This window comes from Notamacropus eugenii, chromosome 2 (assembly GCF_028372415.1).
Source record: "Notamacropus eugenii isolate mMacEug1 chromosome 2, mMacEug1.pri_v2, whole genome shotgun sequence".
Taxonomy (NCBI): domain Eukaryota; kingdom Metazoa; phylum Chordata; class Mammalia; order Diprotodontia; family Macropodidae; genus Notamacropus; species Notamacropus eugenii.
This window is the reverse complement of record NC_092873.1, coordinates 37,108,652-37,127,464: the sequence shown is the minus strand read 5'-3', so window position 1 is coordinate 37,127,464 and position 18,813 is coordinate 37,108,652. Positions and strand designations below refer to the sequence as shown.

The window sequence follows — 18,813 nt, the reverse complement described above, 5'->3', positions numbered from 1 at the left end:
CGAAGAGAACTCCTCCAGTCACCCTGAGTCCCTTAGTCAGAGTGCTTGTAGCCAGTGTTTATTGTTTTGCCCCATCCCTCCCCCATCATGGACCTCCAGACCCTGGATGGGCCCCAGTGCCTCCAAGGCACCTTATGTACTGGTCCACCCATACCTCTGCCCACCCCTATCCCCTACTGGAGCGATAGGTCACCTAGTGTTAATGTGAAGCAGAAAGTAGATTGGGGACAAGAATTCTCAGGGGATTTGGGAAATGCCCTCTCTTGGACACAGTCTGCTCTTGACTTTCCACCCTACCCTCTTTAATTGGCTTGAAGAAACTGAAGTAGAGGCTATACTCAGTCAGGACCCAAATCTTCCCTCCTGGTTCCTTTTCCTATCTGGGGTGTGCTTTGGGTGGAGGGGCTTATTTTGAGCCTCCCAGCTCCACGTTGCTGCTCCTTGCTGTTGGGGTTCAGGGGCCAGGGGATGAGACCATCAGTCATCTTGGCCCAATGCCATGGCCAGAGAGCCCAGATGGGTTGGCATTGATGCCAGCCAGTTTTGCCATTCTCTGGGCTGCATTGTCAAGTATTAGGAGTGCTGAGAAGGGGAAGGGACGGGGTGTCACCTATGGGCACTGAGGTCCCCAAGGTCACCTGGAAACCAAAGCTAAACCTTCTTACCCCTAGCATTCTTTGCTTGTGTGTGTGTGTGTGTGTGTGTGTGTGTGTGTGTGTGTGTGTGTGTGTGTGTGAATGGCAGTGGGAGGTAGGTGCTGGACACGTTTCTCAGCCATTCACATGTGACTGGTAGCATCCCTGTGATTATGGAGAACAGAATGGATGTCTTTGCAGTCAGTCCCACCTACCCATGATGTTCACTGTGAGCAGGCCATTCTCTTCTTGAGCCCTCAGTTTTCTCATCTGTAAAATGTCTAGTTGGCCTCTGGGGGTCCCCTCCAGCTCTCAGTGGCTGATCCAGGCCTCGACAGATCCAGGTAGTAATCCTGAGGCTGAGACCCTGGTTTTCCGGAAGGCCGCCACAGAGGAACTCTGACAGTCATGCTCAGTTTCCTGAGAATAGGCTGGTGGCTGGCCCCTGACCCAGACAGCTTTTAGAGAGGGTTCAGCCACACCCAGCCCACCCCACCTGCCCCCTCCCACCCTATCTTCTCTGCACCCCCCACCCCCTGGTACTTCAGTTGTTGCGTCCCTGGGATACATTGTCCTGGATGAAAGAAAAGAAAAAGTAAGCATTTATTAAGACAGCACCTTACCAAGAATATCTCATTTGATCCCCTTAACATCTCCAAGAGGTAGGTCTATTACTGTCCCCATTTTACGGATGAGTAAACTGAGGCAGACAGAGGTTAAATGACTTTCCCAGGGTCACACAGCTGATAAGTGCCTGAGGCTGCATTAAAACTCAGACCTTCTTAACTCCGGGCCTACACAGAGTGTGGGATCAGGCAGGGGACCTCTAATGAAAATCTTGACCAGCCCCCTCATTCTACCAAGAAGTAAACAGACCCAGAGGGGTCAAGTGCTCTGCTCTGTCACCCAGCAATTTAGTGGCAGGCAAGAACTGCACCCCTGACTCTTTTGACCCTGAATGAAGACTCTTTCTGCCTCCCCACCCTGAATGTTGAAGTTTGCCTAGTCTCCAAGTAGTCTAGACTCTAACCCAGCTCAGAAAGAAAGGGAGTAAAAAGATAGTCCATATCCTATTGTCCCTAAGATGTGGAGGAGTGGCGGAAAGAGGAGTGTCTGGCTCCAAAGCCAGAGGATGTGGCTTATTGCCATTGTGACCTTGGACAAGTCACCTAACGTCCCCAGGCCTCAGTTTCCCCATCTGTAAAATGAGGAAGTTGGGCTGACAGGCCTCTGAGCTCCCTTCCAACTACAGAGCTACACGCCACCTGCTCTCCATCTTTGAGGCTCAATTCTTCCTTAGGTCTAACCGAGCTCCATCCTGCCGGGGTCAGCAGAGAGTGCCCCAGTTCTGGGCGACCCCTACTGCCTCTTCAGGCATTCCCCTCGACAGCCAGGTTTCTGACAGGACAAGACACTTCCTATTTCCCAATCTGCATAAGGAAACTTTGTAAAAGAGGGGAGAAAGGGGGAGAGAGATGGAGGAGAAGGGAGGTGAGGAGGGACAGAGGGAAGAGGAGAGAAAAAGTAGGGGGAATAGAAAATGGAGGGGACCAAGGGAAGCCAAGGAAACACAGCTCTGGGGTCCCAGTCAGTCAGGCCTCCTCTCCTTCAGGGTCTAAGACCTAAGGTCTGTGACCTTGTTTTATTCATTATTTTGCTCACTGTACTACAAAGTCATTGACTTCCTTTGTAATCCTGTGTATTACACATTATATATTTAAAGTCCTGCTTCTGAGAAGGGCTTCCATAGGCTTCACCATGCTATCAGACGTGAAAATGAGTTTGAACCTTTGGTGTATTGTGTATCTGGAAAGTGCTTTGAGATCCCCTGGCCTAGCGTTTTGGGGGTTGCTCTTTGGCCATCCCTGCGGCATCAGGGGCCTGCTCTGTCTCCTTCCGATGGGTGGAGGAGTCAGTAGGTTTTTCACAGATGAACTCACTTGTCCAAGGGCCTATGGCAGGAAGTGAGAGGAGAGATTGAACCCAGATCATGCCAGTGTGCCTCCCTGCCTCCCAATGCTTCCCCCCCTCTCCTGTCTTGTTGCTGTCCTACAGGATGGGGGATTTGGCCAAGGGAAAAACAAAAGCCCTAGTGATAACAGCTATGTTTCTAATTGTGTTCTAAGATTTTTACCTGACATACTTTATCCCCATTTTACAGATGAAAGAAACGAGGCTTTGGAGAAGTTGTGGAGCTTGCTTGGAAATTGTGTGATAGATTTAAGGGTCATGAAGGCCTAAAAATCCACTTCACCTCTCCAAGTGTCCGTTTTCTCATCTGTAAAGTGGAGATGTTAACACGTGCCTTCATTTGGCAGCATGAAGAAACAGAAAGCATTGAACTGGGAGTCAGAAAAAGCCAGGTTCACACCCTACTACGTGATGACCTGAGTTCGAGTCTCAGCTGTACTGTTTAGCCTGGGCAAATTACTTCACTTCCCTACAGTTTTCTTTTCTGTAAAAAGAGGCTGTTGGACTTTAATGAGCTCCAAGATGCCACCTGACTCTAAATCTATGCTCCTTTGATCCTAGAGCATCTGAATGAGAGATGTGAGGGCTGATTCGTTAGTATGGGGTTCTTGGTTTTGCTTTTCCATCTGAATAGGGCTGTAATTTTCCCTGCCAAAGCATCTTTCAACAGTAAGAGGTTAGGGATGACCAGGGTCACACGGCCAGTAGGTGTCTGAACCAAGACTCAAACCCAGGTCTTTCTAACATAGAAGCCTCTTCCTATGGAAGCTACTGTCCCCCCTTCCCGCCAGTTCCCTGGTTCTGCTGTCTTCTGGATAGTTATCCCATTGAGATGCAGAAGGACTGAGGCCGTAACCAAGCCACTCAGAGCTGAGTGAATCAGAGGAAGAAAGGACAGGATGCAGCCTCCCCTGCTGGGCATCTGTGCAGGGAGGGCATTGGCTCGCTGCCTGGGGGAGGGGCAGGGAGCAGAGTTGGGTGACCCTGAGCAGGGAGGGGGAGAGGGGACAAGAGAGACATTGCCTCTACTCTGGGCAGGCACACAATAGTGGCTTTCTCCCCTGTGACCTTTTCTCGGCTTGTGTTCAGTGCAGCTGGCCCTACCCCCCACTCCCTCAGGGTCTGGGGGTGGGGGCCTTCCTTGGAAAGGGAAGTAGGGGATACCCCCAACCCCAACCCTGGCTGCCCCACCCCTCCATTCAACACGACCCCTGGGGAACCCCTCAGATCCCTGGTAGGTTTACATCCTGGGCCTCCACCCCTGGGAGGGGTCTCAGAGGTTCCTGAGCGGGAGGAAGAGATAAATGGAGAGGGGGTATCATGGCTAAAGTCAAATGAGAGATTATGGAAGGCTTCTCAATTCTGGAGTGTGAACTGTCCTTACTGCCTTTTTCCAGGAGTGTGTGGGTAGGCCTGGACCACAGAAGGGGTCCCCCATTCCAGCCTTCTCTGAGACATCATCACTCCCCACCCTCCAGCCCCAAACCAGCATGTTCTCCTTGCCCATCCTAAACCGTATCTCCAAGCTGGTCCTCTGGGGCCTGGAGAGCTGAGAGAGGCAATAAGGAGAAAGCTGGGTGATACCATGACTTCCACCCAGGACCCCACACAAGGGGTCGTTTCCTGCCAACTCCCAATGGCATAGATACCCACGAACTGGGTAAAGGATTTGAAACTCTATAGGTTGGACTGGGCTCCCCTGATAAGAGCATAAACTCCTTGAGGATGGGGACTATTTTATGTGGGACTTTATATTCCCCTTGCCCACCCTATACTGTGTGCCTGGCACACAGTAGGTCTTTACTAAATGCTCATTGGCTGATTGTGCACCCAGAGCTGATCACAGTGCCTGACACTGCAACGCACAACATGACTCATTCAGCTGTCATTATCTCCTTTTGTTTTCCTTCTTCAGTGGAGACCCTTGAACTCTCTGGGGTGTAGGAGTGTGGGCAGGAGGTCACAGGGAAAAGAAACATAGAAGTGGAAGAGGCCATTTTATGGATAAGGAACTGAGGCTCAGGGGTTTCAACTTACCCAGGCATGAGACTTAGTGTTTGAGATAAGATTTGAACCCAAGGCCTCTCAACTTCAAGCCCAGTATTCTGCCACTCCATGCTGCTTGCTGGCCCTAGGGACACTTCTCTGACACGAGGGGCTACCCCTAGGATAAGAAGTGTGTCTCTGATTAACCTACTTCCCAGTCCAGTGGGATCCTGCTTTAGAAACCAAAGGCATTGGTGTGGTTTGTGCCCTGGGTGAGACTAGACTTGGCACCCAGGCTGTGTAACCCTCTGGATTCTGAAGCAGGTCATAGCATCCTAGAGTGGAAAAGGACCGTGGAAAAGGACCTCAGAGACCATCTAGTCCAACTCATTTGACAGATGAGGAAACTGAGGCACGGGTAGGCCTTGCCCAAAATCACACAGATAGTAAGAATCATAGATGGTAAGCCCCAGATTTGTACCAATTCTTTCATAATTTCCAAATGCCACAGAGACTCAGAGCATGCCCCAAGATGTGGGAGTGTGTAGAGGGGGTGGGGCAAGGCCTGGTGGGAGAGGGGAAGCTGGTGCCTCAGAACTTGGCATTGCAGAGGGATACGCTGGAGGTGAGGTGACAGCTTCATGCCTGTTCCTGAGAAAAAGGAAGGGAGGAGCGTGAGATCTGTGTGTGACCTATCTACCAGTCCAGTGGTGTGACCGCCCACCCCCCCCAACCCTCCTGAGCAGGAGCCCTCCCTGGTTCCCAGGCCTCCTGGCCTACAGGAGCGATCCACCTTGGTTAAAGCACACCAACTGATACCAGGGGTGGGGGAGTGGAGGGCCTGTTTGCCACAGTTGCTGTTGCTCTCTGTGGGTTCCCCAGAAATATCAAGACCCCTCAATTCATGTCCCAGTCCCATTCCTGGAAAGGGATCCCTCTCTTTTCCTTGGAGAACAGGGTAGAGAACACTGTATATGTTGTGAGATGTGGTTGCTATGGGTTTACTTAATTGTGTTTTTTTTTTTACTAGGAAAGGCTCACTGAAGGTGAGGGTGGGGAAAGAGAATGTCCGGAAATGACTGACATAAAAAAAACAAAAGACATTAATAAAACATTGGGGAAAATGGAAGGTGTGCCTCACCAAAATTGCCAGCTCCATTTTGGGGCGTTGCTCTGGTGTGGGGTCAGGAGGGTGTGCTGGGTGAGGTAGGGATGCTTCTAGGAGAGAGCTCTCCTTACCCTTTGGGACTCTGACAGGGGTGGGGCAGGAAGGGGATGACCGGGTAGCAAGATTGTTGGCTCCCTCCTTCCTCAGCTCTCCTGAAGAAGCCCCCTGAGACCACTAAGAAGAGGAAAGGGGGATGCTGAGTAGACTCGCTAAGTGGATGGACTCTGGCCTTACTTTGGAGGATGTTCATTGGCATTAATTAATCATTTCACTTAGGAGAGTTCAGGAAAGGTCCCAGAGGCCTGTGGGAACTAGTGAGAGAGGGAAGTGGGGGGCTTCTCTCCTATGATGCCAGAGCTGGAAGGGAGGGACCTTCAGATCCGTCAGCACCAGCCCCCTTTTTATTTCAGAGGAGGAAGCCATGGGGGAGGGGCTGAGCCAGAGCTAGAAACCCAGGGTTCCCGACTTCCTATCCAGGATTCTCTCTTTTGCCACATGCTGCTGCTCAGTTAAAAAGAGGGACTACCACTGGCTCAGGGCAAGGCAAAGATGCCACGGATAGGATACCACCAGGAGGTTAGCTCAAAGAATTAGCATTAGCTAGGTACTGGGAAGGGGGACCTCAGTCACTTCTGAGATCAGTCCAGTCAATCAGTAAACATTTTTTAAGATCCTACTGTGTGCCAGGCAGTGTAGGAAGCGCCAAGGCAGCAGGGATGTCGGGGGAGGAAGGGCTTGCCTAGGTGCCCGTTGCACCCACATCTTTACTTCAGTCACTCCTGGGTGAGAGAATTGATAAATTCCAAGGAGGGTGGGGCAGAGAAGAAGAAAGAGCTGGGGTCTGGAAACAGGGATCATTGTGAGCTCCTGTTGATAAGATAGGGAAGGAACGGGCTCCCGCTCAAAGCCCAGCTCAAAATATCCCTGGCTAAAACACCAGCCCTCCTTCCTAAGGATCTTTCTTAATTCACTGTCCCATTGTGGCTCCCCTCTCCCAATAATTCCTTTATTATAAACGCACAATGAATATATTGTGTATATTTTATATTGACATGCACATTGTAAGCTTGAAGGCAGAGTGGTTTTGTTTTTGCTGTTTGTCTCTAATTTGTCTGTAATTTCTTTGGTATAGAGAACTCCCATCCCAAGAGCTCAGAGAGAACACCCTCTGAAGGCAGAGGTGCTTGGAGCACTAAGGGGTTGGGAGTATAGGCTGTGGTTAAACAACCAGTACACGTCCCAGGTGGGCTTGGATCTCCGGTCATCCTGGCTGTGAACTCTCACTCTGTCTACCACATCACCATGGCCAGCGCTTCTTTAACTGAAGGGGTCTTGACCCGCAGTTTAAGAAGTGCTGAAGGGGTCCAGAGTGGACAGTTTTAAAAAACCCTGAATACTAGGCCTTTCATAGATGATGGTTGATTGACAGTCCAGCCTGGGGCCACCAGGGGACTGCAAGGATAGTGTTTGGGTGTCTGTGGCCCAGGATGGTGGAAGAAGGGAGCCTGGGCTCTTGGGATCAGTTCTTTCTTTCCTTCTCTTGACTTTTTCCCCTGTCAATACCACTTCTGGAAACCCCAGATCCTGGCTGGGCCTCCATCAACCGGGGGGTGCTGATCTGTGATGAGTGTTGTAGTGTCCACCGGAGCCTGGGCCGCCACATCTCCATTGTCAAACACCTCCGACACAGCTCCTGGCCTCCCACCTTGTTGCAGGTAAGGCCCCCTCTGAGGCAGGGAAGTAGAGAGAAGGGACATGAGGGTTAAGTCATGGGGTAGGTGCTGGAATGGGCTACACTGGGCTGTGTGCCCTTAGTTCTTGAAGGATTATGCCCCCTGAGCAGGGGAGCCAGAGACCTTACTCCTTACCCCTGCAGGAACATTCCCAATGAATGGGGCCCACCCACCTATTTCCTGGGGCCTTCTTCATCTGGGCATGTCCAGTCTTAGGATCATAAACATAGAACTGGAAAAAACCTCAGGGGCCATTCAGTCTAATCTCTTCACTTTACAGATGAGGAAACTGAGGCCCAAATAGGCTAAGTGAATTTAGGTTCCTAGATTTAGAGCTGAAAAGAACCACAGAAGATGAATCTTCATTTTAAGGATGGGGAAACTGAGGCTGAGGGAGGCTGTTACTAGCCCACGATCACATGGCAGTAAGCATCATAAGCAGGATTTGAACACTGGACTTTTGCCTCTAATCAGTGCCCTTTCCAATATTCCGTGCTGCAGTAGGTAGCGCCAGCCTGGGAAGTGGCCTAACTCAGCTTTTTTTCTCCCACCCTAGATGGTACATACCCTTGCCAGCAATGGGGCCAACTCCATCTGGGAGCATTCCCTTTTGGATCCTGCTCAGGTGCAGAGCGGCCGTCGAAAGGCCAACCCTCAGGACAAAGTCCAGTGAGTATGGGAGTTGGGGGGAAGGTGGGGGCATGGGGGGAGCATGGGCAGAGGGAGGCCTGAAGCTGGAATTGGCCAAGGAGGGAAGGTGTGGAGCAGGATTGGGAGTGTGGGGTTCATCCTCACTCTCTCTCTCTTCCTCTTCCTCCTCAGCCCCATCAAGTCCGAATTCATCAGAGCCAAGTACCAGATGTTGGCATTTGTTCATAAGCTACCATGTCGGGATGATGATGGCGTCACCGCCAAGGACCTCAGCAAGGTGAGGAGGACCTAGCTTGAGGACTTTTATTCCATAAAGGGGGGGACTTCCCTGAGGAGCACCTGCTAATCTCAGCAAGATGGGTGTCAGTCAATCCAGTTTACCCATCCCCTTTCTGTACTTGGAGGCACCCGGATTGAGTTTTCCCTCACACCTGTGGCTGGTCCCCATTCACCCATTATCATGTTCCCTTCCCCCAACAGACACATTTGCCTGGCTCCTCATCCTTCCCCAGGGGCCCTTTGTTTGAGGGTGGACAGAATAGGTTTGCCTTCGGGATTGTCCTGCCTTGGGGATGGCCGTAGAGAGATGGTCCAGAACCCTCAGTCCCCTGAATCCTTTGTCTTCCCACTGGGTAGCAATTACACTCCAGTGTGAGGACCGGCAATCTGGAAACCTGTTTGCGCCTGCTGTCCCTGGGTGCCCAGGCTAACTTCTTCCATCCCGAGAAGGGCACAACCCCTTTGCACGTGGCAGCCAAAGCTGGACAGACGCTTCAGGCAGAGCTGCTGGTGGTATATGGGGCTGACCCAGGGGCCCCTGACATCAACGGAAGAACCCCTATTGACTATGCCAGGTGAGTGTTTGGGGTCAGAAGGACCTGCAGAAAGGTCATTTGGGAGGGAGGATTGTGGGCCAGTGCTAGAGGCTTGGCCCTGAGCCATGCTCTCTATATACCCCCTCTACAGGCAGGCTGGGCACCAGGAGCTGGCAGAAAGACTGGTAGAGTGCCAATATGAGCTAACTGACCGGCTGGCTTTCTACCTATGTGGACGCAAGCCGGGTGAGTCTGGGGTGGTGCAAGTTGAGGGATGCCCTCCGTGGTCCTCACCCCAGCATCTGGCTCCATAGCAACAGAGCCAGCTGGGGAGCAGCGTTGCCCAGCAACCACCTCCTATGAAATTGCCTTGGGTCCAGGCTCCCTGGGAGGAGCAGGGCTTAAGGTTGGGGGTGGGAGGAGGGCAGTAGAGTGGTACATATATACCCCTTCCCTTACCCCTATCTCCTTATCTCCAACCTCAGGACTCACCTCTCCTTCTTCCCCTTGGCCTGTTGGGTCCCCCAGAGCTTAGGGCCCAGGGCTGAGAGATGGGAGTCCAGGAGGGGGACCCAGGGCCAGCTGTCCCTACCCCCACTGGTGACTTGGCATTTCTGGTTTTGCTCAGATCACAAGAATGGGCATTATATCATCCCGCAGATGGCTGACAGGTGAGCGTACACCCCCTTGTCTGGGAGGAGGCTGGGTACTCTCTGCCACAGAAGGCCCAGCAGCTCCAAAGGATTTATGGGGGAGGGAAGTATTGAGACCTATAGACTAGAACCCATCGGTTTTAATTCATTATCTAAGGTAGGGAAAACAGGAGCTGGGGCCCTGACCTTGGTCAGTCTGGGCCATAACTGCACGTTATATTCATCTATTTCACGATGGTAAAAGTCAGGCTCCCTTCATGGATTTTGGGTCCAGGGGCCCTTACAGCCCCCAGGTATGTCCAGAGCAGAGAGAGCATTGTGACTGCCTGTGGGCAAGTTTGCTTATCTGTGAGATGAGTATAATAGTGGCAGCTCCCTGACCCTTATCCAATGGGATAATAGTGGCGATAGCTAACGTTTATGTAGCACTTTACCATTATCAGCTCATGTGTTTCTCACAACAACCCTGGGAAATAGGTATTATCTCCATTTTACAGTTGAAGAAACAGGCAAAGAGAAGTAAAGTGAGTTGCTCAGGGTCACGCAGCTAGTAAGTGTCTGAGGCTAAATTTGAACTCGGGTCTTCTGACTTCAATCTTAGCACTCTATCCACTGAGCCACCCAGCTGCCTCCCATCTGTATAATATAGATCATCTGTGACATGTAGTATAGGAGATGATATATATAAAGGGCCATGCAGATCTGAGAATGCTCTAAAAATCTGAGTCATTACTGGGCAGTGGCCTAAGAGGTAAGTCAAGTCCAGCTCTGCTGTGTCTCCCAGCGTGGGGCAGATCACCCAGTCTTTTTCAGTCCTTTAGGATAAAATGAGAAGATTGGACTAGGTTACCTAGATGAGGCATCTTGGCACAGCAGAAAGAGCCCTAGCAGGAGAATCTGAGGACCTGGGTTCCCACCTTTGGGGCGTGATTACTGTCTGAATGACATTGGACAAGTCACTTAATCTCCCTGGGTCTCAACTTCTTTATCTATCAAATAAAGAGATTGAGCTAGATAGCCTCTGAGGGCCCAGCTTGTTGGTACAGTGGATGGTGCTAGAGCTGGAGTCAAGAAGACCTGTGTTCAGATCCACTTCTATTAGCTGGGTGACACCAGGTAAGTCAATTAGCCTCTGTTTGCCTCAGTTTCCTCATCTGTAAAATGGGGATAATACTGGTACTTCCCTCAAAGGGTAGTTGTGAGGATCTGATGAGTTAACATATATAAAGTTCTAAAACCCTAAATACACACCAGCTATCATCCTCATCATTTATTCCTGCACTAAATCTGTAAGCCTGTGACCTGTGTGTGACTTTTTCTGGGCCTCCATTTCCTCCTCTGTAACATGAAGGGGTCAGACCAGCTGGCCTTCAGGGTCCCTTGTAGCTCACAGCCTCTCCACCGTGACAATCTTATCACAGAGTGGGGCTAGCTCTAGCTCTGCCTTTCCATCCCATCCCTTCCTGACCTAGAAACTTCTCCCCATATTGAGCTCTCTTTGTCTCATCCCAGTGTTAGAAGAAGGCCTTGACGTCCGAGGAGTTCTTTCCATTTGCTCCCAGAAGCCTCCTCTCCACCTACCAGGCACAGACTGGTTGGTGGTCAAGATGCCCGGCATCTTCCCTGGGCCTGCTTCAGAGCCCACAGGGAGGATGCTCCTGCCCTCTTGTGGCTACTTTCAGAATGGCAGCCTTCCCTCCCATCTTAGCCACAGCAGCGGATCCTGAGAGGGGGAGCAGGGTACCTCGTTTGCCAGCTAGGCTTCCTTGGCACAGGAATCTTTGCCCAGAACCCCCTATCATCACATGAGGGGGTGTATATTTTTTTCTTTTGAGTCTTTCATTCAAACGTGAGCACCTTGGCACTGACCTCAGTGGGTGACAACGGCACCCTGTAGCAGCCCTAGACAGCGTCCACGGGTTCCCTGATGGTTCCCCTTTCTCTACCACACCTGACTCCCTGCTCCTGTCTCTGGTCTGTACTCTGTGTTGGGAGTGGGGAGAGTACACAGCAGGGTGTGTGTGTGTGTGTGTGTGTGTGTGTGTGTGTGTGTGTGTGTGTGTGTGTGTGTGTGTGTGTGTGACATGGCAGTAGTAGATGCCCTCCAGCTCTGGTCCTGAGCTCGGGTAACCCTTGCCTCTATCCTGTTCTCTCCTCTGCTGCCTTTCCCTGGACTTAGATCTCGCCAAAAGTGCATGTCTCAGAGGTATTGTGCCCACAGACCAGGCATTTTGCAAGGCACTGGGTGGAAGGGTGAGGGAAGTATTTGGGGTTCCCCCTTCCCTAGGGTCTTGGCCTCCCACACTTCTGCCAAAGCACCTGCATGTGGGGGAAGTCAACAACAGGGGGGCAGGCACCTGACTGTGCCTTACCTGGCTGTCCTTTCTTTTTAATTCCCATCCTGACATCCATCCTCCGCCTTCCACCTTGAAGCCTGGACCTCTCGGAGCTGGCAAAGGCAGCAAAAAAGAAACTCCAAGCAGTGAGTGGTGGCCAGGCCAAGCCCTACTGTGTCCTCTCCATCTCTGCCTCCCACAACCCTGCTGACCTCACTCCCTGCCCCTGGGGCTCCCATCTCCAAAATTGGGCATCCCCTCTTCTTTCTGACCTTTTCCCCTTCTTTCTTGTGCCCAACTATTTCTCTAGGCCTTGTCTAAACACAGCCCTTCCTTTTCCACCATCTCCACCTCCCTGGCCATGTACATTCGCTCCCACACCCTCCTTCTACCCTCAGTGGTTCTAATGCCCCTCTTTGCCCTTATCCATCCTCCATCTTAGCAGTTAGTTATTCAGCCCCTACCCAAGGCCCAGTGGGCAGATGCCAGGGCAGGACTGGCAGGGTCACGGAGTCTGACAGAGTGGGGTTGCAGGGGACCGGGGAAAGACATCTGGTAGGCAGGATGTTTGCTTTCCCATGTCTAGCCCCTGCCCTCCTTGATCGATGGCAGGTTTCTAGTTAAGCTCTCTGGGTTGGGAGGTAGGGCTCCCTTCTGCCCCTCAAGTCTGGGGCCCTCTCTTTGTCAACAGCTGAGCAACCGACTGTTTGAAGAGCTGGCCATGGACGTGTATGATGAGGTTGATCGGAGAGAGAACGATGCAGGTGTGTTTGTGTGTTCTGAAGCCTCAGGCACTGAGGCGGTAAAGGAGGAGAGGGAGGGACAGACCAGTGCCCAGGGTTTGAGAGCTCAGAGGGTTAGAGGTTAAAGCTGAAAGGGATCTTTCTAGAGAAGGAAATTAAGACCCAAAGACTTAAGCCTTACAGCAGATTGGATCATGGACATACAGCCAGAAAAGGGGCCATTGATAACATATCACATTGTAAATGAGGAAACTGAGACCCAGACAGGTTAAGAGACTGCGGGCTCACACAAGCAATCAGGAATAAAGCCAGGATTTGAATCCAGGCCCTGGGACTCCAATGCTAACATACTTTTAATTGCATGTGATTTCTGGGAGGCGATCCGTCCCAGCCCCACTGCCTCAGCTGCTATTTGAAGTGACCTCTGCAGGGGTGGGGATGGCTTTGGGGGCTACTTAACAGGGCCTCCAGATAGCCAAGGAGCTCCAGGCCAGCTGCAAGGACAGGAGAGGGAAGTTAGAGGCGGGTGGGCAGGCAGCCAGGCTTCTGGCCTTCCCCGCCTGCCTCCCTCTGCTCTCCCTGGCTCCTTCCCTAGCTCTTCCCCCGCCCCCACCTCCACCCCATTCCTTCATTCCTTCATAGCCACAGCCATTCCAACCCAAATACTAGGCTGGAGCAGGCAGAGGGAGGGAAGGAAGGAGGGACAGCCACCCACTCAAATACCCTCCCATCGGCCCCACCCGTGCTCAGATCTTTTTCTGCCTTGCTTGGCTTTGGGGCCCAACTCTGCCACCCTTCCCCTGCTCCCATCCTGGCCCCAGCAGTGACTGACGGTCATATTCCCTCCAGTGTGGCTGGCCACCCAGAACCACAGCACTCTGGTGACAGAGCGGAGCGCGGTCCCTTTCCTCCCAGTCAACCCAGAGTACTCAGCCACTCGAAACCAGGTGAAGGGGTCGACTGGGCTAGGGAGGGGGGCTGGGCAGTGATCTGGGGTGTGGAAAGCGTCTCAGGCTGGGCTTTCCATTTCTCCCCTCCCCCTCCCCTAGAGCCCTGAGCTAAGCCGTTACTTGGCAGACTTGTGCTCAGTGCTGTGCCAACCTTGCCGCCTCCCCAGCCCAGTTTCGCTGGCACCTTGGCTTTAAGGAGAGTGGGGCTCCCCTCCGGGAGCAGGGTGTGCCAGTCTGTGAGCCCTTCCTCCATCTCTCATGGCATTTGAAGGGCCCGCCCAGTAGGGCGTGTTTTCACTCTGTCTGGAGAGGAGACTGGGCTGCAGCCCACTTCCCTTACTCCCATCCTGGAGGATCTAGCCTGCTCAAGGGTGACCTCTACTCATACTAAGTCTTTCTCCTCCTGGCAGGGGAGACAGAAGCTTGCCCGCTTCAATGCCCGGGAGTTTGCCACCCTGATCATTGATATCCTCAGCGAGGCCAAGCGGAGACAGCAGGGCAAGAGCTTGAGCAGCCCGACAGGTGGGAGGGCTAGGGCCAGAGGAGGTGGAGGGTGGGGGCATGTCCCCCATCGAGTACCCTTCCCCCACACCGCTGGTGCCCATGGAGCCCACACAGCCGCTGCCACAGGCTCTTCCCTTTTCTCTTCAGACAACCTTGACCACTCCCAGCGTAGCCAGAGTGACCTGGACGACCAGCACGATTACGACAGTGTGGCCTCCGACGAGGACACGGACCAGGAGCCCCTGCGCGGTGCAGGCGCCACCCGCAACAACCGTGCCAGGGTTTGTGCCCAGGGCTGGGGGAGGGGAGGAGTCTGGGGGACCATTGCCTCTCCTTTTTCCCTCTCCTCATCCCCCTTCTTGATCCCTCCTGGAGGGGCTGCTCTTCCAAGCTCTGGTCTCCCCCTTCACGGCCCCTCCCTCCTGGCTGGGTTCTGCTCTTTGGGGAGGGTGCCCAGGGTCTGGGTGGGGGGCCTGCTGACAGCCTCTTCTCTCCCCCCCACCCCAGAGCATGGACTCCTCAGACCTGTCAGATGGCGCCGTTACTCTGCAGGAGTATCTGGAGCTCAAGAAGGCCCTGGCCACTTCGGAAGCCAAAGTGCAGCAGCTGATGAAGGTCAACAGTAGCCTGAGTGATGAGCTCCGGAGGCTGCAGAGGGAGGTCAGGGAACAACAGCCCCTGCTCCCCCGATCCCCAGTCATCAGTGTCCCAGCTCAGGAGCAGATCCTGCTAAGGGCTGCCTGCCTCCCCTCCCAAGGAAAGCCCTTCCTGGGCATGTGTGTGTGACCTCTGCCCTCCTGTCCCCAGATTCACAAGCTGCAGTCTGAGAACTCACAAATCCGGCAGCAGTCAGGCCCTGCCCCACCAGCCCCTGTGCCCAGTGAGCGAGCAGAGCATGGACATGGGGGTGCCAACATGGCTGCCCACCGCCGGGACCGCCAGGCCTTCTCCATGTATGAGCCGGGCTCTGCCCTCAAGCCTTTCGGGGCCCAGCCCAGTGACGAGCTTGCCTCTCGGCTCCAGCCATTCCATGGCAGTGTGAGTGCCTGGGAAATGCCCTGTGGTGGAGGGTCGGGGCAGGCTGCCTTTGTGCCAACACTGTTTCTGTCTATAGGAGCTGGAGGATGATTCTGTGTACTCTGTTCATGTCCCTTCGGGCCTCTACCGGGTAAGTGGTGCCTTGGGTTGGAGGTATATAAAATCCAAGAGCCTGAAAGGAGATAATGAGTTCTCCACTGAGCTTTGTAGTCAGAGGACTCAAGTTCAAATCCCCCTTCTGGGGTTTATTATCTGCTGGGCAAGCTGCCTTCATTGTCCTGGGCCTCAGTTTCCTTGTCTGTAACAGGGGGTTGGGCTGGCAGGCTTCTGAAGTCCCTTCCAGCCCTTACTCTCTCATCCTATAGGTCACTTAGCTTGCCTGGGCCTCAGTTTCCTTGTCTGTAAAATGAAGGGATTGAACTTGGAGTCAAAGGTCCCATCAGCCGTAACCTTGAGCTGGGAGCCAGCAGTGGTGCCAAGAAGGGGGGTAGGAGATGGTGGGAAGGGATAAGGAATCAAGGAACTCATTCTGCTGCTGGGTTCTAGATCCGCAAGGGAGTCTCTGCCTCATCTGTACCTTTCCCGCCTTCCTCCCCGCTGCTGTCCGGCTCACAGGATGGAGGCCGCCACATGGTAACATATTTGCCCTGGTGCTGCCAGTAAGGGCCAACATCTCCACCCTGTGGAGAGGAGGAGGGACAAGGGCCTAGAATGGAGGGATGGGGGGGAGGGCAATTTCTGACAACTCTTTCCCCTGTCCCCTCCAGAGCAAACTCTCTCGCCATGGCAGTGGGGCTGACAGTGACTATGACAACACTCAGAGTGGGGAGCCGCTGCTTGGGTGAGCACCCTTACTGTCCCCATCTGTCCTGGGGCCCTGGGTTTAGATCCTGCCTCTGACCTTTACTGTTCATGTGACCCTCCATTTCCTCATCTGTAAGACTTTCTGATCTCTCTGGTCTCTTCCAGCACTGGGTTCCTCTTATCTGGCCCAGGGCTTGCAGTGGAGGGATGATGAGGTCCTGAGGAGGTGGGGTTGGGGTATCCAATCCTCAAGGGAGTTGGTACGGAAGGCGGGAACAAGGAACTCTGACTGGTGGTCCTGTCTGTAGGCTGGAAGGAAAACGATTCTTGGATCTGGGAAAGGATGAAGATTTTCATCCTGAATTGGAGAGCCTGGATGGAGAGCTGGACCCTGGCCTACCCAGCACAGAGGATGTCATCTTGAAAACGGAACAGGTCACCAAGAACATCCAGGAGTTACTGCGAGCTGCCCAGGAGTTCAAGCATGATAGGTAGCCAGAAGAGTGGGCAGTGGCTGGGGCGGCACCCTGCACATGCAGGTGGCATTCTGTGGGCAAGAGCGGGAAAAGTGGTGATAACATCACACACACACACATACACACAAACACAACTACACACACACTCACCATACACACACACTCGCATTTATATACGCATTCACAAACACATATGCAACACATACACACACAAGCACATGTATATACACATACACTCACACGCACCACACACACACTTAAATTTATGTACACTGTCAAACACATATACAGCACATACACACACACACACGTACACTCACACTCACCATACACATACACACATGCTCACACACTCACATTTACACACACACTCACAAACACATATACACCTACACTCACAATACACATGCACACACATACTCACAAACATACACACCTTTCTTGGGGATGAACTCTCTCTGTCTTCTCTCAGCTTTGTGCCCTGCTCAGAGAAGATCCACTTGGCAGTGACCGAGATGGCCTCCCTCTTCCCCAAGGTAGGGGACAGAGAGTGTGGGCAGGGAGGGGAGTCCCTTGGGGAAGAAGCTTGTCTAACTGTCGTTTTTAGGGGTCTTTCTGGCCAACCTACAGGGGCCAGGTTTGGATTGGTGGGCATTCTAGAAGCAACCCCTGAGTGCCCCATCCCCTTCCTTCCTCCAGAGGCCCTCTCTGGAGCCCGTGCGCAGCTCCCTCCGGCTTCTCAATGCCAGCGCGTACAGGCTGCAAAGCGAGTGCCGTAAGACGGTGCCTCCTGAGCCCGGTGCCCCTGTGGACTTCCAGCTGCTCACGCAGCAGGTGATCCAGTGCGCCTATGACATCGCCAAGGCAGCCAAGCAGCTGGTGACCATCACCACTCGAGAGAAGAAGCAGTGACCAAGCCTCCCCAGCAACTCCATCCCACCCCCCTGCCTCCCAGAGGTGCCCTCCCTGCCCCTCCTTCCCCTTCCGGGGACCTCCCGGACCAAGGGAGCTGGGCCACTTTCCACACTCACTCCTCCCCATCCAAGCAGCCGCTGGCACAAGTGCCCTTAGAGCTGGTGTGCTTGCCGGGAAGCTGTGAGCCTTGGTGTCCAACAGCCTCCCATTCCCCCCTCCCAGGAAGGCCTGGGGGTGAGGAGAGTGGCAAGGGACTCTTTGCCCACTGGAAGTGAGGTGTGACTCAGGGACAGAGTCCAAGCAGTGGGACCCAGCCCCCTCCCACGTCCCAATTGTAAATAAGACCTTTCCCTAGCAGAGTTCCAGGGTGAGGGTGAGAATGTGAGGACTGCTCCCTCAGTCCCCCAGCCCCCTTCTTCCCCAGCTCCCTTACGCCCCTTCGGCAAAGGATCGGGGGAAGGGACACTCCACGCTGGGGCCCGCTCCCCACACACGCACACCCACCCCCATGAGCCAGTTTAGTCCTCTTGTGGGCTGAGCGGGGGGCATCCCCCCACCTGTACATAGTCTCCATGGATGTCCCTTTTCCTGTAGCCAGCAGCCCCTCTGCTGCCCTCTCTCTAATGCCAAACGGCCCCTGCCTCTGGGGGCGGCTCAGCTCCTGCCTGGGGGCTCCCAGCAGCAAACACTGGAAATTGTTTTTCTTAATTTTAACTTTGTGGTAACTGAGTGTCCCTGTGTGCCTGAGTGTGAGTGAGTGGGCGGCAGTGCCGTCCTGCAGGCCTGCTCCTTTTGGGATTTTTTTTTTTTTGATGGGGTGGGGGGAAGGAAGGGAAGGAAATGAGAAAAGAGATGGGGGCAGTACCCCCCTGGAGCCTCCCTCTTCCCTGCCCTTGGTGAGCTGTGGTTGTACCAGCTACGATCCCCAGTCCCTACCCCCTTTTCACCTTACTCCCTCTTCCCCAGCTTCCCCTTTTTTCTGTGAAGAGGAGCTGTGGCCTTAAAACTGAAATGCCCTGCCCTACTTCACTTGGGAGGCCAGAGGTAGATGGGTGCTGGGAAGGAATTACTCTGCCCTACCAGAAGAGTGAAGGACCCTCATACTGGGGCTGGCTCCCCCAGGGTCCCTAACTCATCTGCTAGGCCGAAGACTTTGCCATCTCAGTCCCTTCACAAGCCCCTAACCAACCTGAGGGCCCAGTATGGGGCACAGGAACCAAAAGTCTTGGCACTTGGTCCCACCCTGGGCACCTGCCCCTTGCCAGGGCTGTAGAGGCATGCCATATAGTCCTGGTAGGGGTAGGACTCTCCAGCTCCTCTCCTTCCTCACCCCATTTGGGGCTGGGGGCTGGGCCATGTCTGTGTGGTGGTGGGTGGGCTGACTGTCAGATGTGTGTCATGTACATTTGTATCAAAAATAAATAAGTGACCATTC

General features: G+C 53.5%; 1 protein-coding gene across 2 annotated transcripts in view; it reads left to right on the top strand.

Annotated features, from left to right (window-relative positions):
* Positions 1–18,813, top strand: part of GIT1 (GIT ArfGAP 1) — a 25,282-nt gene extending 6,469 nt beyond the window's left edge. For both annotated transcript variants that reach the window (XM_072639835.1, XM_072639834.1), the window contains exons 2-20: positions 7,342–7,475; positions 8,050–8,162; positions 8,316–8,421; positions 8,781–8,998; positions 9,111–9,205; positions 9,588–9,630; positions 12,046–12,094; positions 12,640–12,712; positions 13,541–13,638; positions 14,052–14,163; positions 14,293–14,426; positions 14,653–14,805; positions 14,953–15,183; positions 15,260–15,313; positions 15,730–15,816; positions 15,951–16,024; positions 16,296–16,478; positions 16,936–16,999; positions 17,163–18,813. In XM_072639835.1, the coding sequence (XP_072495936.1) occupies positions 8,050–8,162; positions 8,316–8,421; positions 8,781–8,998; positions 9,111–9,205; positions 9,588–9,630; positions 12,046–12,094; positions 12,640–12,712; positions 13,541–13,638; positions 14,052–14,163; positions 14,293–14,426; positions 14,653–14,805; positions 14,953–15,183; positions 15,260–15,313; positions 15,730–15,816; positions 15,951–16,024; positions 16,296–16,478; positions 16,936–16,999; positions 17,163–17,375 (2,100 nt within the window). In that variant the 5' untranslated portion in view covers positions 7,342–7,475 and the 3' untranslated portion in view covers positions 17,376–18,813. The remainder of the gene's footprint in view (positions 1–7,341; positions 7,476–8,049; positions 8,163–8,315; positions 8,422–8,780; positions 8,999–9,110; positions 9,206–9,587; positions 9,631–12,045; positions 12,095–12,639; positions 12,713–13,540; positions 13,639–14,051; positions 14,164–14,292; positions 14,427–14,652; positions 14,806–14,952; positions 15,184–15,259; positions 15,314–15,729; positions 15,817–15,950; positions 16,025–16,295; positions 16,479–16,935; positions 17,000–17,162) is intronic.